This window comes from Trachypithecus francoisi, unplaced genomic scaffold (genome assembly GCF_009764315.1).
Source record: "Trachypithecus francoisi isolate TF-2019V2 unplaced genomic scaffold, Tfra_2.0 Lachesis_group4, whole genome shotgun sequence".
NCBI lineage: Eukaryota > Metazoa > Chordata > Mammalia > Primates > Cercopithecidae > Trachypithecus > Trachypithecus francoisi.
The window spans coordinates 87359036-87381606 of NW_022681469.1; the positions used below are offsets into that span (position 1 = coordinate 87359036).

Consider the following 22571-nt stretch of genomic DNA (forward strand, 5'->3'; position numbering starts at 1 on the left):
AAATAAGTGAAATGAAATGTTCAAACAACAGATTATAGAAGACACTCAATTGAATGCTATTATTCCCAGCTCCGCATATATAGTCTTAGGGGTGCCACTTTCTGAGCCTCAATTTTCTCAACTTTAAGATTGAGATGGTGGTTTTGATGGATTCTAGAACCCCTTCCAATTCTAACATTCTGCAAATGTGTTCAAATGTAGCTTGCAGGAAAGTATTAAGAGCTCTCAAGATAATGACGGAAATAAAGGAAGAAATGCCAGGACCAATGGAGGGAAACTCAGAAAGGGCTAAAAGTCACATCACTTGTTTCATAATTTTCATCTCAAGTCAGTCCTTGAAACATGGGAGGACTAATACAATCACAGTCATGCCTGTAAATGTAATTCTCAATGACTTCCATAGGCCTAATCCTCCCTTACCTTAGCAAAATGGCATTGATTTCATGCCCAAAATAGTACAGCTTATATATATTTAACCAGCTATGAAAATCTGCCTTTCACTGTGACTTTATCTAATGATGTCCTAGGAATTGCATTTTTGAAATACAAAGTTTAGTAACCTTGGATCAATTACTGCTTCACAAACCTTGGTGCATGAGACAAAGAAATATTCAAATGGGGCTAGGCAGGGTGGCTCACACTGTAATTCCAGCACTTTGGGAGGCCAAGGCGGGCAGATCATGAGGTCAGGAGTTCGCAACCAGCCTGGGCAACACAGTGAAACCCTGTCTCTACTAAAATACAAAAAAATTAGCCCAGTGTTGTGGTATGCGCCTGTAATCCCAACTTCTTGGGAGGCTGCGGCAGGAGAATTACTTGAACCCGGGAGGCGGAGGTGGCAGTGAGTTGAGTTCCTGTCACTACACTCCAGCGTGGACAACAGAGCAAGACTCCATCTCAAAAAACAAAACAAAACAAAACAAAAAGAAATATTCAAATGGTAAAAAATGAGGATATGAACAAGAATATCCTTAGAATAGATTTTGCACAGGATTCCAGGAACCCAAAAGCTACACTGAATTAAATATCCTAATTACTTGACAAGGTTCCTAATATTTTTCTTCAAAATGATTTGATCCTGGCCACCGTCTACTAGATATTCGTGTACTCATCACCTTTTAGAAGTAGGAAATACGACTGGGTGCAACGGCTCACACCTGTAATGCCAGCACTTTGAGAGGCCGAGGGCAACAGATCACGAAATCAAGAGATCTAGACCATCCTGACCAACATGGTGAAACACACCGACTCTACTAAAAATACAAAAATATAGCTGGGCGTGGTGGTGCGTGCCTGTAGTCCCAGCTACTGAGGAGGTTGAGGCAAGAGAATTGGTTGAATCCAGGAGGCAGAGGTTGCAGTGAGCTGAGATTGCACCACTGCACTCCAGCTTGGCAACAGTGAGACTCTGTCTCAAAAAAAAAAAAAAAAAAAAAAGAAGTAGGAAGTCAGAGGTGAGAGGAGTTGAGGCAGCCACCATCCTTTTCCTGGAACCTCCTGGATTTCTCTGGATATTTGCATCATGTTTGCTGCATTATTATACCCTCTATCACAGGTTGTCACCATTTGTTTCCATCTTCGGCTTCCCTATTATACTGTGAACCCTTCCAGAAACCTCAAGGTGTTCTATTTATCTTAGAGTACTCAAAACATAGGGCCAAGTCCCTGGAATTTAGAGAATTATGTACAAGCTTATTAATTATTATGCTGCTGAAACACCAGTTGCATTGGTGTGTGTTGGGGGCCCTAGGGGAGGTAGGCTACAATTTGAAATGAATAACCATTTAGGAAAATCCTCCTTTTCTGAGCTACCTGCCTTTAAATAATTCATCTTGGGCTAAAATACTAATGCGCTTCCTAAGGTTAATAGGCGATTTTAAGTGAAGTATATTTTCATTAGGAAATGTAAAAGGAGAAAGTTTTTAAAAGGTAGAGAAAATGTGAGGAAGTATTTGTATCTGACCTGAGAATAGCACAGCTACTTGATGAGGAAACTCCCTTCATCACATTCTGTGTGTGATTCTTGTGGTAAGTAGTCCCTCCCTAGTTCAGCACCTCTTTACAACACAGTTAAACAACAGATCCACTTTATTCCATCCCCTTGGAATAACATATTGAAATTTCCTGTTGGTTAAATTTGTTTTTCTCACATCTCGAGGTTTCAAGGTAAAGCCAAGCAATGTGGAAACTACCTATTTCCACTATGTACTAACATGTATTTAACTATAGCTGACCTTTGAACAACAGGGGGTGCAACTGCCTGGGTCCACTTACGCGTGGATTTTCTTCCACCTCTGCTACCTGAGACAGGAGACCTTTCCCTTCTTTTGCTCCTTCTGCTCAGCCTGCTCAACCTGAAGGTGATGAACACTGAAGCCCCTGATGATGATCCACCTCCACTTAATGAAGAGTAAATATATTTTCTCTTCCTTATGATTTTCTTTTTTTTTTTTTTATTATACTTTAAGTTCTAGGGTACATGTGCATGACGTTTATATCATGTATAACTCCCCCATGCAATCCCTCCCTCCTCCCCCCTCCCCATGATAGGCCCCAGTGTGTGATGTTCCCCTTCCCGAGTCCAAGTGATCTCATTGTTCAGTTCCCACCTATGAGTGAGAACATGCGGTGTTTGGTTTTCTCTTCTTGTGATAGTTTGCTATTAATAACATTTCTTTTCTCTGGCTTACCTTATTGTAGGAATACAGTATACACTACATATAACATTGAAAATGTGCATTAATCTACTGTTGATGTTATTGATAAGACTTCTGGGCAATAGTAGGCTAGTAGTAGTAGTTAAGTTTGTTTTGCCTTTTTTTTTTTGCTCTGTCACCCAGGCTGGAGTGCAGTGGCACGATCTTGGCTCACTGCAACATCCACCTCTTGGGTTCAAGCAATTATCCTGCCTCAGCTTCCTGAGTAGCTGGGATTACAGGCATGCACCACCATGCCCGGCTATTTTTGTATTTTTAGTAGAGATGGGGTTTCACTATATTGGTCAAGCTCGTCTCTAACTCCTGATCTCAGATGATCTGCCCACCTGGGCCTCCCAAAGTGCTGAGATTACAGGCGTGAGCCACCACCACTGGCCAGTAGTTAAGTGTTTGAAGACTCGAAAGTTATACATGGATTTTCAACTGCACATGGAGGTCTGCCCCCCTAACTTCTGCATTATTCAAGGGTCAACTATACTTTACTGCATTTAATTAACATAAATTTAATTAGTGTCTCTAATAGGGATGCTATAAATATGCAAACTATTTCTTCTAAGTGGTTTCTATTTAAAACATTGTCTCTTACCTCTCCTTACTATGTCCATGGAAAAAACAATAGCACCTTTTCTTTACTTGCAAAAAGTCAGATTTATTAATCGAAAGGAAAGAACAATTGGCATTAATAACACAATTACCACATCCACACATTTACACACCAATGACCCCAATATCATGAGTAAAGTTTCAATATAAAAGTAAACTCATAAATGTCACTCAATGAAAACTACTGAAAGGTTTTCCCTACCCTTCTGCTATACTGCCAATAAAACTTTATTACAAATTATATTTGGTCTAGACTTATTTCTGTTTCAAAACCCTTCGTGAATAATGAGAGTTGCCTGGGCACTTATTTATATTTGGCTCAATGCTATAACATGTATATTTGTTTTTTGTGTTTCTAAGATATCCTGATTGCAATCATTAACATTTTTTCTACATTTTCATACTTTAACGCACACTCTCAACTCATAAATTCTAACGTGAATATGTCCAGTAATATCTTTGCCTAATGTGTAGTGTTAATACTACCTTTTCTACCACAAATCACTAACAGGTTAACCCTCAATTAATTCCTAATTAATCTTTATTAAAAATGAATTCACTGGTGAATAGTCCTCCTGCTTCCCACATAGTCAAAACTCCGCAGTCGTGGCAGCTGAATTGTGTAATGCATGGCCACAGCCAAACAGGCCCAGATGTTTCACGGTATAGACAAGAGACTCCCTATACGTCACTCTTACTTGCATTTGCTCTTTTCTAATGCCCAGATGAATACTTTATTCCCATTTTCCTTCTAAAAAGTTAAAAAACTCCTCTAGTAGCTTCTACTGTTTCTCAGCTACCTGACTTGTGATTCTGGAATTCAGACCACTGATTAATAAAGATTACATCTTTTGAGAGGCTTGAAAGGTGAATGATTCTAGGTCATTAGTTGCCACTGCCTGATTCGATTAAGTTTTCATACTTTCCCCCTGGAAAATCTAGCCTAGTTCCTGGCACGTTCCCCATCCTTTCCCAGAAAAATGTCTCCTCCCCATTCCTCAAGAGGCCTGGAAGAATCTCCCTAGTTGACCTTACATTCTTGAATATGCTTTTATTGTTTGCTTTCCTGCTTCCAAAGTTCTACTTTTTTTTTACATTCACTTCCATTGTTATGTCGTGCTTTACCCCATTTTCATTGGGTATCTTCACTTCAATGATTCCATATTTCTGAGTTTGGTTTTATTTTGATAAGTCACCATATCTTACATGTATGCATTATGTTTAATAATTATTTTAGGATGCATTTGTCCTCTTCAAAACAATGAATGCATTTTATTTTCATAAATATTTGGTTGACAGATGCAAGAATTTATCCACAGAGGCATTTGGTAAAATAGTACTCTTACATTTCACCTTCAGATATGTTTCAACTTTTCATTATAATTGGCTTCTTGTGGTATTTGAATCTCATAGTCTTTTTGTCCATTGAGGTGGGAGAGGGATACCATCCTTGATGCTTCCTTCAGTAGCTGAAGGGTAAGAAAGTTTGTCTCGTTGTTTAGAATGACTGTCCAACTGGAGTTACTAACAGATGAAAATGTTCTATATTTGTGCTGCCCAATACATTAGCTAGTAGCCACATATAGTTATTGAGTACTTCGAGTGTGCTTAGTGGAGCCAAACAATTGAATTTTTAATTTTATTTAGTTAAAATTTAAATTTAGATAGCAACATGTGGCTTTACCTACCGTACTACATGGAATAAAACAATATTACAATAATTGATGCTAATCATATATGTACAGATGGCCATTTCGAGCACATTTGTAGTATTTGTTGAGCAACCCTGTCTGACATTGGTCTCCAGGTGCAGAAAAAGATCATATTTAGACTACAGGGTCCTTGACTCTCAGAACTTTTCAACTGAGAAACAAGACTATTCTAAACTGGTAGTTCTCAACTTTGTCTATACATTCCAGTCACCTGGAAGCTTTTATAAAAATACTAATGTCCAGATAAAATAATAAGATAGCTGAGATGTTTTCAAAATAATTGGGACACTATGAGGCAGTAGTGGGATGGTACAAATAAATAAGATTTGCCAGATGTTGATAAACATTGAACATAATGGACACAGGGAAGTCCATTATACAATTATCTCTATTTTTTAAATGATGCAATTTTCCAATATAAAATTTTTTAAATGCCAGCTCCATTACAGATGAACTTAATCATATTCTACGGGGTATCAGTATTTCTTAAAAATGTCCATATCATTCCAATGTAACATCCGTGTTGAGAATTACTGGTCAGAAAAAAGTAATTTTATGATAAATTAAGGAAGCATGGAGAGTCTCAGTGATCTGTTGTTATGAACTAAATACATTGCTAAAATGGAATCAGTATCAGAGTCACTGGCAACAAAACAAATCAGATTTAACAGATTTTTTAAAACCTATCAAAATGTATTGCAATGTGGATTGATTTTTACTTTCTTACAGAAATAAATGCTAACTCAATTGCACAAGTAGACTTATTGCACACTTCCCTTTTATTAGACTGTTTACCTGACTAAGCCCAGAACTACAGCTGAAATGACTTTATTAGCTTGTCCACCCCTCACTATCATTGCTCCTTCCTTACAAGCCAGACCACAGTGTGGTTACTTATCAGTGCCTCATAACCACATAAACAAACAGCATTAATGAATATGGTTAATCAGTCATACTTAAAGCAGAGTGACATGACACAGGTATTACAGTTTAAATCAGTATCATTGTATCAAGGTCCTCATAAAGGAGATTTTTCATTCTTTTTTAAAAATTGATCAATCTGGGCTGGGCATGATGGCTCACACTTGTAATTCCAGTGCTTTGGGAGGCCATGAAGTGCTGATCACTTGAGGTCAGGAGTTCGAGACCAGCCTGGCATATATGGTGAAACCCCATCTCTACTAATAATACAAAAATTAGCCAGGCATGCTGCTACACGCCTGTGATCCCAGCTGCATGGGTGGCTGAGGAATGAGAATCACTTGAACCCAGGAGGCTTAGGTTGCAATGAGCCAAGATTGCACCACTACACTGCAATCTGGGTGACAGAGTAAGACTCCATTTCAAAAAAAAAAAAAAAAGTAGTCAATTGAAAAATTTGCAATTAATCTATTTTTTATTTTCAGATCACCAACTATTTTCACCACTATCCAATACTACAATGCAGATTGCTTGATATTCCTTATATTTCTCAATTGTCCAATGATTCCATGTCTTATTTAATGTTTTGTCTCTGTGAGACTGGCATATTAAATACTATGTTTCTTGACTGTATGTATTGCTGAGAAGCTCAACAATGTATAGCATAACTGCACAGAATCTATATAGAATCTTATGTCTTACTTAAAAATAATGTAATGAGGCATTCTCACATGTTAGTTAGAAAATTAGACTTGACAGTTACCAAATTCTTAAAAATATAGATATCTTACCTTTCAAACTATAAATTGTTTCGCTGGTTTATGGTAAACTTTTAAAAATGCATATTTATTTTTGTCCTGATTAATCTAATAATAGCAAATATATCACATCTAATCAAGGCATTTCACTTTAGAAAGTATCCGTGCATATCGGGCCGGGCGCAGTGGCTCATGCCTGTAATTCCAACACTTTGGGAGGCTGAGGTGGACAGATCATGAAGTCAGGAGATCGAGACCATCCTGGCTAAAATGGTGAAACCCCATCTCTACTAAAAATACAAAAAATTAGTCGGGTGTGGTGGCACGTGCCTGTAGTCCCAGCTACTTGGGAGGCTGAGACAGAAGAATTGCTTGAACGTGGGAGGCAGAGGTTGCAGTGAGCTGAGATGGTGCTAATGCACTCCAGTCTGGGCAACAGAGCGAGATTCTATCTCAAAAAAGAAAGAAGAAAGAAAAAAGAAGAAAGAAAGAAAGAAAGAAAGAAGAAAGAAAGAAAGAAAGAAGAAAGAGAGAGAGAGAGAAAGAAGAAAGAAAGAAAGAAAGAAAGAAAGAAAGAAAGAAAGAAGAAAGAGGGAGGGAGGGAGGGAGGGAGAGAGGGAGGGAGGGAGGGAAGAAGGAGGAAGGAAGGAAGGAGAGAAAGAGAGAGAGAAAGAAAGAAAGAAAGAAAGAAAGAAAGAAAGAAGAAAGAAAGAAAGGAAAGGAAAGGAAAGGAAAGGAAAGGAAAGGAAAGGAAAGGAAAGGAGAAAAGAAAAGAAAGTATCCATAAATATCAATTAGACACAAACACAGATAATTAAACTTAACTTGGACAGTCATTCAAGTCTCCTACAGATTGCCCAAGCATCTTCAAAATTTGCCCTACTACTAAAAGCCTGGAACCAAAACAAAAGCAAAACCAATACCAACAAAAACGGTCCTAGCTGGTCAATAAAGGTTGTAATGATTAGGATGAGAGACTGTAGACAGAAATTCATTAAAATATAGTCTAAATTCTTTTCTGAGGAAATTAGATATTAAGACATAGCATGTCACTGGGAATTCTTGACTAACTGAGAGATGTGGAAAATCCTGTAGAAAACTTGAATGTAGCTAAACTATAAATATTTAGATATTCACATTAGAAAGTATCAGAACATTGTCTTAAACTCTTAACATTAAGCATCACGTTCCAAAGACTAAGAGAAAAGTTCATTTTGCCGGAAAAGCACTGCTCTAAATACACACACAAGTGTATATATGTGTATGTGTATATAGATACACGATAGATATATAATAATACATATGTATCTATCGATAAATATAATATTAAACAAAATTTGGTTACACACAAGAGCCAGTACGAGTGATATCTAATAACATATTATTTGTTGACATTAGCCACTCCCTGTGTCATGTGTTTCAAAGCCAATAATTCAACATTTGTATTTTAAGTGTAGAATAATATCAGGTTAACGTAGAATCCCACGAAGAGAAATGATAGGGTCAAAATAATACTGCATGCTGTATTATTCTACAGCATTTAATTATAGAAGAATGACAACATATAAAGATGCTCAGAGAATACTTAAGGAGTCCTGGGGAAAGAACTAATTAAGTGCAAGTGACTTGAAAGTAGGTATAGAGAAAAAATATAGAAGAATATGGAATAGAATGGATTTGGACCATGCTCTGGCAGGATGAAGCAATGGAACTGAGTCTTAATATAAGTCTAACAGAAAAGGAGAAATCATCAACTGAGACGATGAATGTGAAAGCATTTTGAAAGTAAATTAAAATTAATTAGATCAAAGATTGTGTGCGTGCATGTGTGTGTTTGTGTGTGTATGCATGTTTGGAACTGGTGTTGTCTTTAGAAAACAAAAGGAAAAAAGTTATGGAATAATTAACAGTATTTTTGATATTTAATTCTGTGTTTTGAGAGTCTTGTAAGAACTAAGGATCTGAAATAGACAAGAATGGTCAATGTCAGAGTGTTCCAGAGGTTATACAGTTCATTGTATTAGAGAGGAACAGATGGGTCTGGTGTTTACCCATTGTGGGGAAGATGGGTGTGAACAGGAGAGGAGGAGAAACAAGGAAAGTATACCTGGTTAGCATTAGAAAAATGATCAATCATTAATATTTTTCAGCATCTTCTGTGCAAAAAGACTATATTCAATTTTCTTAAATCAATTGCTTTCTAAAACTGGGGATAAAGTTAAGGACTTGAGATAAGAGAAGGTTGTCTGGTGTCTACTTGTAATAATGTTTTTTATTACTTTGTCTGAATACACAAAAAAAGGCAAATATAATACAGGTAATGCTCAACTTAACAAAATTTACTTGGATTAAATGTTAAATTTTTAAACAAAAAACAGATTCTTCAATTCCCAAATAACTATCTAAAATATGATTCGGTTCACATAAATATCTACTATTTATAGCAAAGCCCATCTACACATTGCCAGATGTTAAACTGTGTCAAATATATTCAGGTACTTTGGTAATTGACCACAAGAGCTATATCGTTAAAAAATTTAAAAATTGAAGCTAGGAAAGTTGATCACTGTTCACATTCATAAAACAAGGCTGAAAAATGTCTGAGGTAATCATGAAATCAGATTCTGGGAGAGGTAATTTACACCCAAGCAAAGCACTTTGTCAAATTCCATTTTGTTCACTTATAAGCGGTAGCCAACATTTTAAATGATGCTGAAATTTATTTTTATTGGGAAGACTAAAAACTTAAGGCTTCAAAATATTTTATGAGATATTCCTTTTAAGGGCACTAGGCTGAAGTCAGGATATGGAAGCTCAGCTGCCACTACTTGGCTGAATGAACAGACATTACTTAACTTCTCTGGGCACATTCCCTCATCTAGGAAATACATTCATTGAACTGGGTAGTGCTCTGAGTCTCTTCTAGTGTCTTGATTATTTTGATTCTAATCATCTGTTTAAATATTACAGATTACTGTTCATTAAGAAAACTTTGACAAATCAAGCCTCTTCTAAAATCAAAGAGTCGATGCACCGGTTAATGCTGTTGGACCCTTCTTGTCCTTGCTGTATATTATCGTACATTTAATATTTTGTTCTTTCTGTACTCTTCTCCCTACATCCTGTACTCTTCTCCTTGCCGTTCTACTATTATCTAGCAGAGAAACACTATTCCTTTAAACTTCTCTCATTTTAGGGATCAACTTGCTGTGGATCTGAAAATGCTTAAAGAGTTAACTCTGCATTTATGATTTTAATGTAATGTCTGATTCTATTATTTATTCAAAGGCTCTGTAGAAGTCTAGCGTATAAAATCATTTACAATTTCGCTGAAGTACATTTCTGAATTCTGCACATTGCATTGTGGATGTGGGAGGGGTGACTAAACTAAATAGAGTCAACGCAGTCAACCACCCAGGACTTGCAATTCCAGGGGTTTTGCTGCCCTTTTACCTCAATCTAAGTGGTATTTCTCAATAACGTATTAAATACGCAAGCGTGAACAAACAAATAATTAAAATATTTTCTTTGTAAAAAGAAATTATACCACCAAAATAAAATTATTTTTATGCATTTTGTGTGGGACATACATGTTTTCAGCTTTCAGTAATATTTGCACATTTGCCATTCTTAATGGTCTCCAACTGGAACTACTAAAAATAACAGAGCTACAACAAGAAAATTCTCTCTGCCATAAAGTTTCTAACATAGCAGGAAAATGTCATTCCCACCCTCCTAGTTAACAGCTAAAACAGAGACCCAAAATTTCATTGTCATATTTGAATTCCTTTTATGTAAGTTCTGTTTCCTCTTAACTAAATGCCCTGCCCCTCTGTACACTCTTTTTAAAAAGTTAAGTTCTGGCCAGGAGCGGTGGCTTACACCTGTAATCCCAGCACTTTGAGAGGCCGAGGCGGGCAGATCACTCGAGGTCGGTAGTTCGAGAGCAGCCTGGCCAACATGTGAAACCGTGTCTCTACTAAAAATACAAAAATTAGCTAGGCGTGATGGCGGGCGCCTGTAGTCCCAGCTACCCGGGTGACTGAGGCAGGAGAATCGCTTGAACCTGGACGGCGGAGGTTGCAGTGAGTCAAGATAGCACCACTGCACTCCATCCTGGGCAACAGAAAAAAACTTGGTCTCAAAAAAAAAAAAAAAAAAGTCTTCATTTCATTCTTTATTCTGTTCAATATGTACTCTTCCTGAAAACAGGTTTTCAATGGAGAAGTAGCAGGAGACACAAGAGAAGAGGAGGTTAGGACAGGCCCAAGCAAAAGAGGCTGTGGAATGGGAATCTTAAGGGTGGGAAAGGCAACTTGAGCCTCTTACATAACTTGGCTAGAATTCATCTTACATTTCTGGGAAATTTCATGCCATTTACAATTCTAATGACAATGATTATTTTAAATCTTTAGTAATTACTTAGGCAAGCCACATTTCCTATAGCAGTATTTGTAATAAAATGCAAACAGGTAGCATAAAACAGATTATTTTCAGATGGTACATATGCATGACATAATGGCACCTTCAATGATAGATGATAAAAATAATAACACTTTACTAAGCCAGTCATTGTTCTAATTGCTTTGTGTATATTAATTCAATTTCATTTTCAGAAACAATGGTACAAAAAAGTTAAAATTTGTGGCTGAGGGGTGACAATAGTAAGAGACAGAGCAGGGGTTTAGCCCTAACCATTGTGTTCTCCCAGATATGCTCGCCTCATTTCTTCTTCGGTTGACTCCTAGGGTTTCATCTACCTAGCCCTCAGGGTTCTGGCTTCGGATAGTGTTTGGTCAATGGGAAGCAACAAAAGAAGACTGGAGGACATGAAGACAGGTTATAGGATGATATTTGACATGAGATGCAATCCTCCATCTGAGGGCCCAACTTTTCAAGAAAGCTTCTGTCCTGTTGCGCTCATTCGATTCTGGTAAGAGCTCCCTGTATTTGCCCCCTCAGGTTAGGGGAGCCAATATATTCCAACTGTGGACAGATCCTGGGTGATTCATCATTTCTTGTGGTTTCCCTACATTCTACTCACCATCAAATTGCCATCATCAAACTCTCTTCAATTATCCCTTTGAGTGTGACATCTATTTCCTTGTCTAATATGATAACTAAGAAATAGGATAAATCTTTTATGATTTATCAACTAATGGCTAAATATGCAAAAGTGTTGCCACTTCTTTATATTTTCCTAAACATCTGGGTATTCTAGAAAATAAATTATAAAGCTCTACTTCCAGGAACAAAGAATAGTTCTGGAGGAAAAATTACTTACAATTCTCTGAATTTTGGGTGTGGACGTTCACAAGATGGTAATCCTGGAAACGTGGGTGGCAGCAAGCCTCCAAATAGGGATGCCTAAACTCTGACTTTCCTGTCATTTCAATCTGTCTCAATCATTTTTACATCTACACTCTGTCTAGTTTAATGCATTCAGATCTGTTTATACTTCAAATAAGAAAAAGAAATTCCCATGTAAACATAGCTTATAGGTGAGAAAATTTTAATTGTTAAAGGCAGTAAACATACTAGGACCTCATATTATCTTTGAATAATATCAAATAAGAGACATCACTTGATTCCAACCTATGCAGTGAGTGTTAAAGCATTATTTATATGGTTCTTTAAATGTGAAAGTTATTTGCTAAATTGCTGTTGTCCTACAAAATCAAAGCTAGTCTGCATTACGTTTCAGATGACACATATTTATTTTCCTAAATATTTTCCTGCTTGTGTTACCTACCAACATAAATCAATGGTTTGTGAAATTTGCTTTGCATTCATTGTTAATTTGATAAGAGTCATGCCCATTTAATTTTTTCAACTAATAAGAATATACCTCAGTTTAGTTTGCTAGTTTTTTGGGTGGCTGAGGGTAATCATCCAAATGTTTACTGTGCAGTCCAGACGGTGGACAAGCTACCTCAACAGACACCGAATATATTTCACTACTGTATTTGCAATTAACTATCACTTTGCAAAAATAAGTTTTCATTTGGGTGTCATTTCTGGCAAAAATTTAAGGCTATATTTTCAAAGAGTAAAATTCCAGGCCTTTAAAATTCTACTGGCATCTGCCAACCTAAGCTGGACCCTCCTCTAGGTTTTGCAGAGCCTGACAGATGACTTCACCTTAGTCATTTTCTTGCCCACAGTCACGTAAGATAACTGCGAATTTGTTTTTTTCTTGTAACATTATGGAAATCTCTTGAAGTATGTGAAGAATAATGAGCTAAAGAAAGAGGAAAAACAAAAGAAAACCAAAGCTGCAGGGACTTGGCAAGTTTGACTTTTATGGCTATCATTGATTGCCAGCTTAAGCCTGCTGGACTCCTCACACAACTATATATGCTTCAAGCTTAATATTAAGTTTTGCAATTGGAACATTTATAATCAAATTATGGCATTTAATAAGGATGCTCTAATTCAGATTTACTACTATCAGAAAATTAAATTTGGAGTTCTAGTAATGTATGCATATATATGTGTGGGTGTGGGTGTGCATATATCTATAGATCTATATGCACATATAAAGTAAATGCCTTCTTTTAACATGTGTTTTAAGTATAGCTTCCACGTCCTAGTTAATTCAGCACCCTCCCTTTTATCCTTTCCTTGCCATTTTCCTCTCTACTAGATTACAATAAAAACAAAAAACGATGAAAGTAAGTAGCTTATAATCACAATTTTAATCAATGAAGCCTATGCAAGCTTTAAGAAACATATCTCTAACATCTTAGAAATAAAGCTTATGAACACAAACAGCAGAATACTTAAATACATTTGAAACATTCACATTGAATTGATCTGTAAAATTTTGAAGAGCAAGAGCTTTTGAATTTAAAGCTATAATCAATACCCTAAAGTTTTTACCACTGTGAGTTATCACCTAGTAAAAAGATATTATATTTGCAATAAAAGTACACATTTTTAAGAACATAAGAATTGTCATCAAGGTACACAAATAGTTTAGAATTATTAAACATTTAAGTAAATGGAAATTTAAAAAATAGAATGGCAATATTATCACACAAGTTAAAGATCCAGCTTATTAATTTCTAATTCTATTGATAAAACAAGGGATTATTTTTTAAAAGCTTTTTCCCTGTTTCATACAAACCCTTTCCAAAAATGTACAGATTCTACCTGATCATTCTTGTGCATATGCTGATGTAAGAAACCAAAAACATGTAAATTATTTTCATAACACTGTGAAAACCAATATTAAAAAATACAGTACACAATTAATAGCGAGTAACATGTATAAATTTAGAAATATTATATTTTTGTAGACAATGTAACATTATAAATGAAAGCTTCAGGGATAATGAGCTACTTTGCTATGTATCAAAAATTTCAAATATAGAAGAAAATTAATAACCACTCATCACCCATGAAAATTACTAACCCATTCAGTCATACACTTACCATATAACTTTCTGTTAATTTAGTAATAGATAATGTCAAAAGGTGTTAAATGAAAATACTTATCTGAAACATAAAAAGAACATCTGAGATGAACACAAATGCATCAATAGATACATTATAGATTATTTTGTATCATAAAATACTATCTAGTAAAACATTCTTAAAAATCAATATTTTTATAATGTAAGTAAAATAGGAAGAACTCTTAGGGAAAAGGGCATCAGATTTAGATTAATTCTGCCTCTAACGCAAATTGAAGGCTGAGCCCTATATGACCTTGACCATTGTAAGTTTTACTACATTAAAATAAATAAAATATTCTGCGAGGTTTTCTCCAATGGGATTTTGACTCTCACTGATGACTATGATTTAGGAGTAGTGTAGAGAGTTTTGCAACCACCTATACTTTATACCGTTACCCCTTCTCTACTTGGGGGTTCAGTTCAACACGCTAATAAAAGAAATAGTCATAAGAACATCATAAGGAAAGTAGGCAAAATGTTAGTGCCTCATTATATTTATAATCTTTACAAAAAATGTATGTCAGTAAACCATATTAACATCTAAAGCACATGGTATGTAGAAACAAATTGTGACTATAAAATGTGTCTTATTTCTTAAATATGTTAAATAGGAAATAGATCGCATTTACTTCAATTTTTAATCTGTGGACTTTGGCCTTAGTTTGTGTTTTATTTTATTTTTTTGCTTTTGATTTTAACCACTGAAATCATTCACCAATACCATAAGCCAGGAAATACAATGTAACTGGCCAGTTGAGAATTAAGCCTTCTCATTTTATTATTACAATCAAGGGAGGAAATGCTTATATATCTTCCTGCACAAAATGCTTCATTTATTTTTAAAAAGTGACAAAAATAAAGAAAATTTGCGAGAGATAAGTCATCCACAACTATTAATTCAACAAATATTATTTAAGGAATTCCTATCTGTAATTTATTTTCTAATATTTCTGCACCCTTAGCATTTATCGCTCAAGGACATTTGCAGTCCTCATAGCAGTGCTTGGAAAAGAGATATGCTCTGAAAATTTAGAAATAAATTCCTGAAGTGAATACAGTTCAAAACTAAAATATATTGTTGTACTATATTGGTTTTTCCCATTTGAAATGAAAATTTAAAAAGCCTTCACATTTGGTTTTGTGTGTCAAGCTGCCATTATAAAAACACGAAACGAATAAAATTTCGCAAGCAAGGCAGCATTATCAGCCTAAGTACATGTAGTGGGCTTATATATGGTGACGTTTTACATAATTCAACTATTAATTCATCTATAGATTTACATTTCTTAGGTGCAAAAAAAAGCAATTATTTCATTACATACAGAATTCGCCTCCCAAATTTCCCAGAATCTAAGAGAAAGAGTTGTTACTTTCTGATATTTCATTTTTGCTTAAAATTACGTTCTTAGGATGTTTAGATCTTATTATAAATATTACAACTTAAAATCCAGGGTTATAATGAATGGTCTATGTTTTCAAACACAGAGGGAAAATGGGGTAATGACTGAAGTACTGTGTTTTCAGTTTATTAGTTAAAAATCAGCTTATAATATGTCAATGCAATGGTTTCTATTGATAATTACCGTAAACAAAACAAAGATTAAAATTGTAAATACTAAGTTCTGGATTTCAAAGCCCAGTGAAAGTTTGTGCAATACTATGCCTTGCATTTATGATTTTTCTTTTAAAATGAACTATAAATGAAGAAATTTACACAGAAGTGGAAACTATTCCTACTTTAATTTGCATTCTTCCTTCCATTCATTGCTAATGTTCAACAATAAAGCATTTTAATTCTAAAGGAATTGTTGCTTTTAACTTGAGTGTGATTATTTTAGATCATATTTTAGAACACTCATGTAGGTCAATGATACTTAGAATTTTTTATGTCAGATTAACATTTTTAAGTGTTCACACCCAAAATTAGTCTATGAGTCCAAGACAAAGAGTGAAAAACAAATCCATTTGATTTGTTCAATACTTCACTATAATCTTCAAGATCCAGTATATTATTTTTAAATTCTGAAGCAAATGCTGAAAAGCCACAATCCAGTAACACAGAAATGAATAATAACACTATTTTATTCCTTTCAGAAAACACAATGATTGAAATGTCTTGGAAATATTACAGTGTAATACTGAATGAGGTTGAGAAGCTATTACTCTGAGTTTAACTTCCAGCTTATTAAATGTAATATTTGCTAGTCATTCTGCATAGTCAAGCATATAAACAGACATAATTTGACAGCAAAGGCTTTATGATACAGTAGCTATAAATAAAATATTTGTAATTTTACAAGACTCTAATATGATTCAAAACCTAGTAAAATCTACCTCCCCAAATCGCTCTGTTCTTTTTTGATATAATTTTTATTTTGTATAAAATATGTATTCATAAATTTGAATAGAAAATATCTAGATATGCACACTGTATAATGCATGCACAAAAACTAAAGTTAAATCAATGAATTAATTTTAGTTACTTTAAGTGAAAGTGGGCAGTTTATTCCTACTACTAGATTGCTCAAAGAGCAATCAAATGTAATTGAAACCAAGCAATTCACACTATTTATAGACATTTTTCAGAATCACCTGCTTTGTAGTGATTTTTTTCAGCACAGTTGTAAAGTTTTGATTTTTAAGAGTCCCTTTGAAGACGTGGCAGATGTTGGCTTTGCTAATAATGCTGGAAAGTGCAGCAGGTTCAAAGTTACAAAAATGTTTAACACATATAAAATATAACGGCATGCTTTTCTATTTAATTTGGTTATTTTCAATTGTCAATAAACTTAGGTAAAGGAAGCCTAAAGTCCATAAATATTTGCTTCCAAAACATAAAGCTGCTAGAGTTTGTATATGTGTGTGTCCATGTGCATTTGTGGAGGGAAACTGCATAAAATATATACCATAGAAGCTTACATATTATAGTTTTAAATCATTACTATAAATAAAATAGTAAGGTTTATAAATATTTAAGCTGTTTTTCAATATTTTCTGGTGCTTAAAATTCTATTAGAATTTAACACGGTAATTAGCACAGACACATACAGTCTAGGTATTAGATGCAGGGATATAGAATTTTGGTTCTGACTTTACCCTGCATTTATGTACTAAATTTTCTCTCAACCATAAATGAAAAGTAATTTTAAACTACCTAACAAAATACAGATGGTCTCACTATATAGGATGAGATTTTTATCTAACATAATTTTAAATTTCAGGAGTTCTGAAATCACTTCAATTTTGTTTTTTAGAAATATTGAAATACTAAAATGTGCTATAAGCAATGAGAGATATACGTATTAATAGCATACCAGGATCATAATCATTTTCAATGTTGCTTTACTTTGTGCTGGATCAAGATGTCTATGAAACAAAATATCTTTGAAGATAATTTATGGAAAACCTAATGCAATTGTTACATGAGAAAGATATCTTTAATTTAAATCTGTCTGAATATCTGACAAATATACCTCAAGCTGAAATTGGAAAATAAAATCTTATTTTCAATAAGTGTACATAGATTTAAACAGAAATTATTGGGATACTTCCTTTTAGTCAATATTTCTTCAAAATATCAAAGGAAAGAAAAGCTCGTCCTAAGTCCCCAGTATTTTTACCCTTGGTGATGACTAATTGTACTTTCCACTCGAGTTTTAATCTGTTAATAATTTATGCAGCTGACACAAACACTTACATTGGCTTGTTTTTCCAGTACCCTCATTATCAGCTTCAACATGTAGAAATGAACTTAATTTTGTTAAATGATTATTTCCCACTAAGTTGGGGGGAGAGATAAATATATTTTGTTAAATTATTCCACTTTAAAAAAAATTATTAAAATAAATTAAGGGAATCAGTTACCGAATTCCACTTTCTTGGTTTCCCCCAAACAAAATAACATGTGCTTGTATGAAAATTCAGTTTGCCCTAAGAAACTTAAGGGCAATGGCTCAGTTCAGGAAGCATAAAGAACAATCTATCATGCAGGTTACTCATTGCAGAAAATGAAATGAACAGTAAGAGCTTATGGGAATTGCAAGAGTACTCTCATCAACCTGAACTGGGATCTGCTTCCAAAGTGATACTGATATCAAATGTTCAGTTCATGAAATTGTCACTGCATTCTAAAATTGACTGTTTTTCTAATAAAAATGGAAACCTTCTTGCTATGATTAACCATTCAACTCACTATCTAAAGAGAGTTTCACTTATAGTTGGGAAAGTACATTAAATATCAGTGACACTACTGGCAATTTTCTTATAAAAACTAATTTGTGACAGAACATTAAAAGTTCACCCTCTGACCTTGGAAAATAAAAGTTAGCTTTTGAGACCATGACAGAAGAATCCATCCCACAGTGTCGCTGAAAAACAATTGATATTGCTGTGAAGGGTGAAGGAATATTAAATATGCGGTCAATCATTTTCATTTATGTGGCATCTTACCTAAAGCTTTATACAAGATAAACATTTTTCCAATACTTCAAACCAACATATGGGATTATCTTCTAGGACTATTATTAACCCAATTCCGCAGAGGAAGAAAAATATGCAAATATTATATTAAACAAATGACACCTTCCAAAAATATGCAATCCAGGTTGCACTATAGACACGAAAGAAAATTCACAAGTCTCTTAATTTTAAAGTATCTTTTAACAATTTTATGATAATACAGGTAGGTAAGAGCTTTGAAAAGTGGTCTTGAAAACTTTGAGTTTCTCTGGATTGCTACAGAAAAGTTACTCGGCAAGTTGTGCCTTCAAGCACCAGAGGTCAGAAAGGTTTCCCTTTTGCGTGGCTGCTCAAATTATCCCCACTGAAATCAGCGCCTCCTGCGCGCACCCTTGCATACCACCTTCAGGCACGTAGCTAACTAGCACTACCCGAGTTGCTGTTGCTTCGCTGTATTTGTCTCTACTAATACCCACTAGGTAGAGGGATTTATTTTCCACTTTTGAAACGTAGATTCTGTAATTAGCTTACACCACATGAACATGTACTATTAAGGTTCGTCTTTCTTCCAGTGTGAGCATCTATTTATTTACAATTCTCTGACACATTCCTTAAAATCTGAATTCCTAGACAATGTCTTTTTCCCCAATAAAGGGAAAATTTTACCATTTGAAATAGTGTGCTATTTAAAGAACGCTGAAATAAGAATGTTAGAAAAAAAAAAAAAAGCTAAAACTTTTTTTTTCTCATGCGCTCTGCCAAGTTCCACTGCAAGTTCCAAATATTGTGCAATGATTTGGAAATCCAGTTAACGATGGGAAAAATCGAGCCACTCAGAGTCGGGAACTTGCAAGAGAAAAGTCAAGAAGCGGCACCCGCACGCACGCCTGCCCAACCGACGCTGAGTCCCTGGGCGCACGCCCCTCCCTCCCCAGCGCTGGGATGGAAGGTCACGCTTCGCAATCGATTTCACAGCCACTTGTCCTTTTTTATCAACCTTCTGGTAAACTAGTTTAGGACCTTGGATAGCTTAGAGCTGCTGGCTGTATATGCATTGCTCTCGGATAAACACGTGTCCCCCAAATATCAGGAGCAAAGCTTCATCGCCGAATTTGGCCGCGGGAAGCCACAAAAGGCAACACATTCCCATATTCCCCGCTGCCACTGTCTAGTGCGAGAATCTCCCCTGGCATCTCTCCGCCCCCTTTCCAGGCCGGCGCGCACTCTCAAGGGTGCCTGGTGCGCCCTTACCTGAGCTGTCGCTTTTCCTCTTGCCACCGCTTCGCTTCTCCGCCTCCGCAGGTGACAGTGCCTGGCGGCCGTAGTCCCCCGGCGCGCACGCGGCCCCAGTCGGGGTGCTGGAGCCCAAGCTGGAAGAGTTGGAACACAGGACCGGAGGGCTGCTCCCCAGCTCTGGGGGCCCTCCGGAGTCCGGCTGGAGGCAGAGGCTGTGCCGAGCCGCACTCGGTGGGGAGGACATCTGCGGGAGGTGCCAGTTGGTTTGCAGAGCCTGGTGCTGCTGCTGCTGATGGTGGTGATGGTGGTGGTGGTGGTGGTGGTGGTGGTGCCCCCTGTGATGCTGGCTGGCAAACATGCCCTCTTCGTTGGGGTATCCCGCGATTATGCAAGATGAGGAAGAAGTAGAGAGCTCGGGATAAGACATATGGTCAGATCTTCCATGGAGGGCGAGAGAGGATTGGGAGAACGGGTGCAAGCCTTGCGCGGTGGCGTGAGGGCTGCGCAGGCAGCCAAAGAGCGGGTGTTCCATAGCATGCAAGTTTCAGGTTCCAGGCAGAAGACTTCAGGACGGTTCCAAAGGCCACCACCCTCTGTCACTTTTCACTGGAAACCGTATGAATTTTTTTTTTACCCTCCCAAAGCAATAGCCGTGCACTTCTGCAGAGCTCGGATAATCCCGGTTCTGAGCCCCAGTGGCCAGTCTCCTTTGCGTATGAACAGTCGGACCTGGAAGAGCTTCCCTGAACTATTCAGTTGTCAAGAGTGGGAGAGGTTGAAGCCAAAAGAAGGTGGTCCCAGAGAACTGCTTTCAGGGGGAAATGGCTCTGAAAGGTTATAAATAGAGTGTAACGTGAGCTGGGGGCCGGCTTAGGAGCCCAGAGTTGACCACATGCAAACTCCCTCCAAAACTCCCGCTCAGTTTGCGCCACGCGCTCCCAGTTCCACTTCCTATCGCCTGCTGGACAGACGCAGAGCGTCCACGCCCGTCCAGCACTGCCGGCTGCCAGGGCTACAAGCAGCACGCCAGTGCCTAAGTCCCGCCCGGGAGGGCAGCAGCTCTGCCCTCCAGACTCTGGAGGCCTGGGCGCGGCGCACACCACCCCCAACCCAGCACCCTGATTTCTACCTACTCACTTTCCTCTCCGGGAAACGTGACTTGTCAGTGTCATTTGGGAACTGTCACCTGCAGAAAAGCTAGGGATATGCCTAGCCTTTCAGGAATCCGAAAGAAGTAATAGGGTTAAACGAAAAGATCAGAGCTAGTTAGGCGCATCCTCGAAGTTTTTCAAACTTCGCATCTTCCCGTGCCCTGGGCGCCTCAGCGCGCCTAGGTTTTCACAGCTGGTTTCTGTGGGTGGATTGTTAATGGGCTGGGACTCCAGATCTGAGGTTGTGGGGATAAGTACCATGGCCTGGAAAAGGCGGTTCTCAGTGCGGAACGAAGAGGGACCCGGTAGGGTGGGTGGGAGGAAGGCGTGAGTCTGAAAGGGTTGCAGATGCCTGCTCCCTGGCATCCTCACGTGCGATGCCAGGTGGAGGCTCCCTTCCCCCTCTTTCCTGGTCCCACTCAATTTCCTAGCCACTTGTCCACCAAGAAGAAATTTTCCTGGGTCAAAAATATTTCCAGGCGATTTTGTCCCGGTCACATGAGATGTGTAGACTGCGCTCACATTTCTAGCCTTTCCCCTCAGGAGCTAGCCCAGGTCTCTGCAGTTTCCTACAGAAATCCACTCTCTTCCGCTCAAAAATAAATCCGCTAATGGCATCCCTTATCACCATGGTCCCATTTACTGAGAAATCTTACATTTCGATAGCTCCCAAAATTCACTAAGCTTGGGCACTTGGCTATAACTTTGCATCCCTGACAATAAATTAGAAAATTTGCCTCCAGTAAGCATGCAAGAACGAGGGCAGGGCTTTGAGACGGGTGACAGGGTCCGCTGGGGTGACAGGGTCCGCTGGGGGCAGAGTCATTTACACACAAGTGAGCGGCGCTGTAATGAGCAGGAGAAACAGTCACGTCCCATCTGGGATCTGTCGCATCAGGAGAATATCTGTAGTCACCTATTCTGCCCGGGGCCCCAAATGCACCACCAGCAGTGTCGCCCCGTTATTTTCATTGTCTCAGGTGTCCAGAGGATGATGACCAGGTCTTTGAAGTTGTTAGTGGGATTAATGGGTACAGCAAACTGGGCTAGACATCTGGTTTGAATTAGGAAAAAGTATTGATTAATCTTTGAGAGGTGTCCCCAAAGCAGAACCTTTCCCCTCCTCTTCCAGTCCCCCTGCTTAAGCCTCACTATCTTCTTTCTTTTAAGTCATGCTGCAGAATAGTGGCTTCTCAAAAACATCCGTGTGAAAGATCGAATTGTTTTCTATTGCTTAGAGGTGGGATGGAGTGGGGGTTGATCAGGAATTCTGAGATTTGTAAGCGCTGCTTTCTTTAACGGAAATTGAGCTCTATTTTGAGGGAAATTAGTTTTGCAGACTTCGTTAAAAAAAAAAAAAAAACTAAAACTTTTGTTCACCAGCTGCTCAGCTTTTCAGTCTGGGTCTGAGCTGAAACCTGCTGCAAGTCTTTGAAGGTAAGAATTTCTTTGCCGATATTTTGGGAATCCAACATTGTTTTAGACTTCGAAAGGGGGTGTTGTTCAGGTTGCACGTTTCTAGGGGCTTTAAGCACTAGCAGGATGGCGTCCAGGA

General features: G+C 37.3%; 1 protein-coding gene across 1 annotated transcript in view; it reads right to left on the reverse strand.

Annotated features, from left to right (window-relative positions):
- The window catches only part of MEOX2 (mesenchyme homeobox 2), a 73894-nt gene extending 52943 nt beyond the window's left edge, over positions 1-20951 (reverse strand). Inside the window, exon 1 of the mRNA XM_033193337.1 lies at positions 19881-20951. Coding sequence (XP_033049228.1) covers positions 19881-20397 — 517 coding nt within the window. The 5' untranslated portion in view covers positions 20398-20951. The remainder of the gene's footprint in view (positions 1-19880) is intronic.
- Between the last annotated feature and the right edge of the window lie 1620 nt (positions 20952-22571).